The sequence below is a fragment of the Bos grunniens genome, chromosome 15 (assembly GCF_055505025.1).
Source record: "Bos grunniens cultivar Pamir isolate PY7600 chromosome 15, Bosgru_T2T1.0, whole genome shotgun sequence".
Lineage (NCBI taxonomy): Eukaryota > Metazoa > Chordata > Mammalia > Artiodactyla > Bovidae > Bos > Bos grunniens.
The window spans coordinates 54,768,168-54,773,794 of record NC_141179.1 but is presented as its reverse complement, the minus strand read 5'-3'; the positions used below and the strand labels follow the sequence as shown (position 1 = coordinate 54,773,794).

Below are 5,627 nucleotides of genomic sequence, written 5' to 3'. Positions count from 1 at the left end.
CCCTGCCTCTGGAACCCCAAGTTCCTAAGAAGGGTGCTGGTGCTTCATTAAATAGAAAATCAGGCCTAGTTACAACCCTGGGCTTCCAGTCTGATGGAGCCACAAACACATAAACAGAGAAGAGACAATCTAGCGTGATCATAGCGATGACCGAAAAAATCACGTGAACAGTGAAAACCAGGAAAGAGACCTCCAAGCCAGCTGAGATCAACAAAGACCTCTTGGAGGAGGGAACACTGAAGCTTAGTGTGGAAAAACAATGAAGCAAGAGCAAGGAGTTGCCATTTGATGACAGTCAGGAGAAATAAGGCTATAAGAAGATAAGCTTTAAATGGAGGCTAAGGGATCATCTCATGAAAAATCCTTAATGAATACTGGATGGGAGCTTAGACACTGGGTTTAAGACCCATCTCTACTATGAATTGTCAGTTGACCTTAAGAAAACAGTTTCCAGACTTCAGACTCAGTATCTGTCTCCCCCACTTAATAGAAATGAGCCAGAGGAGGGAGAAAGAGTTGGACTTGATGGCTCTGGATTTTTGCCCCTAAAACCCCAAATCAGTTTAACTCAGTGACATTCAATCCAAAATTGACTTCTCTGAGCTCTTACAACATGCAAGAAAATAAAGGTGATTCTCATCAACTTGGGTGTGAGAGAAACCTGGTGATTGGCTTTAGGAGACTGGGTCTGGTCAGCTGAGGGTTCACTCTTTTAAGTCAAGGTGCAGGAGTTTTGCTTTTCTGCTTGGGTAATGGGGGCCAACCTCTAGAACTTTTTTTTTTTTTTCTTTCAAGGAAGACTTCACAACAGAGTGGCTTATTTCAGGTGTCTTTTACAAAGACATTTTACCAGCCTTCACCCACTTACAGGGAATCATGCTGCCCTCCACACTTAAGAACAATTTGGAATTTAGGGTTGTTGTTGACAGTATCATCTCAGAAAAGGAGATGGAAAGAGACAATTGTTGCCCAGTCTCTCTCCACATGAAAATTTAAGTTCTAGATTCTCCAGAAGACATAACATAGAATAAATAGACTTAGTCTGGCAGTCAGAGGTCTGGGTTCTGGTCCTAACTCTGCTGTGTAATCTTGGGCAAGCTCTTGCCCCTTCTGTCTACAAAGAAAAAAAAACCTGGCTGACCATGTCTAGATTTGGCATTTTTATAATTCAATGGCATGAGAGAGATTTTATTAGAAGCAACATCAGGGATGGAGTCGTCTCAGAGTCATATTCCCAGAGAAGAAAAGAGCTGGTGATTGTAGGTTCACTTTGGAGGACCCCTCCTACCTGGAAATCCAACTCATTGAATCCTTCTTGCACCCATGTTTCTCCAAATTACTGAAAAATATGATTTGTGTAACTCACTCAGGTTTGCCTAATTGCTGCAGTGAAAGTGTTGGGCTAGCGTGATCTATTATATTCTACACAGAAATGGAAGTACTGACATCTAGCTTAGAAGGAGTCAGGAAGAACTACTATTCAAGGCTTACAAGAGAAGAATAAACTTGATAACTATGTGAGCAATAGCATGTTGCAAAGAACTTTGGAGAAAGCAGTCCTTCCAAAGCAACATGGTGGAACTTTGATTCAAAAGAAGAGGCATGAGTTCAAGGACTTGATTTAAGAGACCTGACATCCCAAACTAGATACATAAAATCTAAGATGAAGACTAGCAGAAATCTTTCCAGAGAGTTTTTCACAATCATAATTCAACAATCAACTGTTTACATCTGATTATCCTAGTAAAATGTAAAGTCTAAGAAAATAGGGACTTTGCCTGCTTTCTCCATTTTCATCACTGTGTCAGCTGAACATAGCAAGTCTTTCACTTGGTAGGTTATTAGTTAATTAATAATTAGTTTGACAAAAGAAAGGAGGTAGAAGTTTTGGGTTCATACGGTAGGAGTTAATACCGCAACCTACTAATAAGTCTTCAAGAGCTGGTTGTAATATTACCTTTATATTTTGACTAGAGTGTAAATATTGTAGATTTCTCATTCCAGAATCCTTTGATTCTATTGTTTCCAGATATTCCAGTGTCCAGATGTTCCAGCTGCCCATCTCCCAGAAATCCAGCTCTGGCTTACTATGGAGGCCACAACCTGTAATGGATCAGTGGGTGGCTCACCAGTCTTCTACCTGGTGGGCATCCCCTCTCTGCCAGAGTCCCTCTTCCTCCCTGTGTTTTTAATTTTTCTCCTTTTCTACCTTCTCATCCTCACGGGTAATGCCCTGATCCTGGTGGCTGTGGTGGCAGAGTCCAGCCTCCACAAGCCCATGTACTTCTTCCTGATCAACCTCTCAGCCCTGGACATCCTCTTCACCACAACCACTGTCCCCAAGATGCTGTCCCTTTTCCTGTTTGGGGACCATTTTCTCAGCTTTACTTCCTGCTTATTGCAGATGTACCTCTTCCAAAGCTTTACATGCTCTGAAGCCTTCATCCTGGTGGCCATGGCCTATGACCGCTATGTGGCTATCTGCCGCCCACTGCACTACACTGCGCTCATGACCCCACAGACCAATGCTGCCCTGGCAGCCAGTGCCTGGCTCACCGCCCTCCTTCTGCCCATCCCAGCAGTAGTGAAGACCTCCCAGATGGCATATGACAACATTGCTAGAATCTACCACTGCTTTTGTGATCATTTGGCTCTAGTTCAAGCCTCCTGCTCTGACACAACCCCCCAGACCCTCATGGGCTTCTGCATCGCCATGGTGGTGTCCTTCCTGCCCCTTCTCCTGGTGCTTCTCTCCTATGCCCACATCCTGGCCTCAGTGCTTCGCATTGGCTCCCGAGAAGGACGCTCCAAAGCCTTCTCCACCTGCAGCTCCCACCTCCTGGTGGTTGGCACCTACTACTCATCCATTGCCATAGCCTATGTGGCCTACAGGGCTGACCTGCCCCTCGACTTCCACATTATGGGCAATGTAGCATATGCTATTCTCACACCAATCCTCAATCCCCTCATTTACACTCTAAGAAACAAGGATGTCAAGGCAGCCATTACCAAAGTCACACATCTTAAGACTCAGGCTGGAATAGGAGCCCTTGACCTGTAGATGCAGCTAATTCTGCTCTCTGGGGAAGGAAACGGCACCCCACTCCAGTATTTTGCCCAGAGAATCCCACGGATGGAGGACCCTGGTAGGCTACAGTCCATGGGGTCTCAAAGAGTCGGACACGACTGAGCGACTTTTTCAATTCTGCTCTCAGGATACCAAATAACAGTGCCCAGCACAGATTGTTGTTGTTGTTGTTTAATTGCTAAGTCATGTCTGACTCTGCAACACTATGGACTGTAGCCTGCCAGGCTCCTCTGTCCATGGGGTTTCCCAGGCAAGAATAGTGGAGTGAGTTGCCATTTCCCCCTCCGAGGGATCTTCCCAACCCAGGGATCGAATCTGCGTCTCCTGCATTGGCAGGCGAATTCTTTACTTCTGAGCCACCAGGGAAGACCTCAGCACAGATTAGGAACTCAATAAATATTTTTGAGTAAATAAATCAGTAAATATAGAATGGTAAAAGAAAATTCTGTTGAGCAGTCAACTTCAACAGTGGTTGCCATATTTTGGTCCAAGGCTTTCCCCCTAGTGCAATGGAATAATGTTCATCTTTATATGATATCTTGCACTGTATAAGAATTTCACTTCTTCATAAGAAGCTTTTTCTTTTTTAAAAAAAACCTGCATGGCAAAAAAATCTTTAAAAGCAAAGGCAAAAAACAAAAGACTTACATCACAGGAAAAGGGCAAATATCCAAAATAGATAAAGAGTTCTGGAGAAGGAATTGGCAATCCACTCCAGTATTCTTGCCTGGAGAATCCCATGGACAGAGGAGCCTGGTGAGCTACAGTCCATGGCGAGGTCACAAACAGTTGGACACAACTGAGTGATAACATATTTATATACTTCCTGAATTTTTAGAAGAAAAATCTAACATACAAATATAAAAATGGGCAAAATATATGAAAAGATAGGTTACCAGAAAAATGCAGTGGTCTTTAAACAATGACAGAATGTGGTCCACTGGAGAAGGGAATGGCAAACCACTTCAGTATTCTTGCCTTGAGAACCCCATGAATAGTATGAAAAGGCAAAATGATAGGATACTGAAAGAGAAACTCCCCAGGTCAGTAAGTGCCCAATATGCTCCTGGAGATCAGTGGATAAATAACTCCAGAAAGAATGAAGGGATGGAGCCAAAGCAAAAACAATACCCAGCTGTGGATGTGACTGGTGATAGAAGCAAGGTCTGATGCTGTAAAGAGCAATAGTGCATAGGAACCTGGAATGTCACGTCCATGAATCAAGGCAAATTGGAAGTGATCAAACAAGAGATGGCAAGAGTGAATGTCGACATTCTAGGAATCAGCGAACTGAAATGGACTGGAATGGGTGAATTTAACTCAGATGACCATTATATCTACTACTGCAGGCAGGAATCCCTCAGAAGAAATGGAGTAGCCATCATGGTCAACAAAAGAGTCCGAAATGCAGTACTTGGATGCAATCTCAAAAACGACAGAATGATCTCTGTTCATTTCCAAGGCAAACCATTCAATATCACAGTAATCCAAGTCTATGCCCCAGCCAGTAATGCTGAAGAAGCTGAAGTTGAATGGTTCTATGAAGACCTACAAGACCTTTTAGAACTAACACCCAAAAAAGATGTCCTTTTCACTACCAGATCAGATCAGATCAGTTGCTCAGTCCTGTCCGACTCTTTGCATAAAGGACTGGAATGCAAAAGTAGGAAGTCAAGAAACACCTGGAGTAACAGGCAAATTTGGCCTGGGAATATGGAATGAAGCAGGGCAAAGACTAATAGAGTTTTGCCAAGAAAATGCACTGGTCATAACAAACACCCTCTTCCAACAACACAAGAGAAGACTCTATACATGGACATCACCAGATGGTCAACACCGAAATCAGATTGATTATACTATTTGCAGCCAAAGATGGAGAAGCTCTATACAGTCAGCAAAAACAAGACCAGGAGCTGACTGTGGCTCAGACCGTGAACTCCTTATTGCCAAATTCAGACTTAAATTGAAGAAAGTAGGGAAAACCACTAGACCATTCAGGTATGACCTAAATCAAATCCCTTATGATTATACAGTTGAAGTGAGAAATAGATTTAAGGGACTAGATCTGATAGAGTGCCTGATGAACTATGGAATAAGGTTCGTGACATTGTACAGGAGACAGGGATCAAGACCATCCCCATGGAAAAGAAATGCAAAAAAGCAAAATAGCTGTCTGGGGAGGCCTTACAAATAGCTGTGAAAAGCAGAGAAGTGAAAAGCAAAGGAGAAAAGGAAAGATATAAACATCTGAATGCAGAGTTCCAAAGAATAGCAAGAAGAGATAAGAAAGCTTTCCTCAGCGATCAGTGCAAAGAAATAGAGGAAAACAACAGAATGGGAAAGACTAGAGATCTCTTCAAGAAAATCAGAGATACCAAGGGAACATTTCATGCAAAGATGGGCTCGATAAAGGACAAAAATGGTATGGACCTAACAGAAGCAGAAGATATTAAGAAGAGATGGCAAGAATACACAGAAGAACTATACAAAAAAGATCTTCACGACCCAGATAATCATGATGGTGTGATCACTGACCTAG

General features: G+C 42.9%; 1 protein-coding gene across 1 annotated transcript; it reads left to right on the top strand.

Annotated features, from left to right (window-relative positions):
* Window positions 1-1,754: 1,754 nt before the first annotated feature.
* Window positions 1,755-3,061, top strand: LOC147358269 (olfactory receptor 2AT4). Its single transcript, XM_086342058.1, has one exon. It carries the CDS (start codon window positions 2,090-2,092, stop codon window positions 3,059-3,061), a length of 972 nt encoding a protein of 323 aa, XP_086198184.1. The 5' UTR covers window positions 1,755-2,089.
* The last annotated feature ends 2,566 nt before the right edge of the window (window positions 3,062-5,627 follow it).

Excerpts from the sequence above, each read along its gene's own strand:
- LOC147358269 (XM_086342058.1), top strand. The coding sequence starts at position 2,090 with ATGGAGGCCACAACCTGTAATGGATCAGTGGGTGGCTCACCAGTCTTC.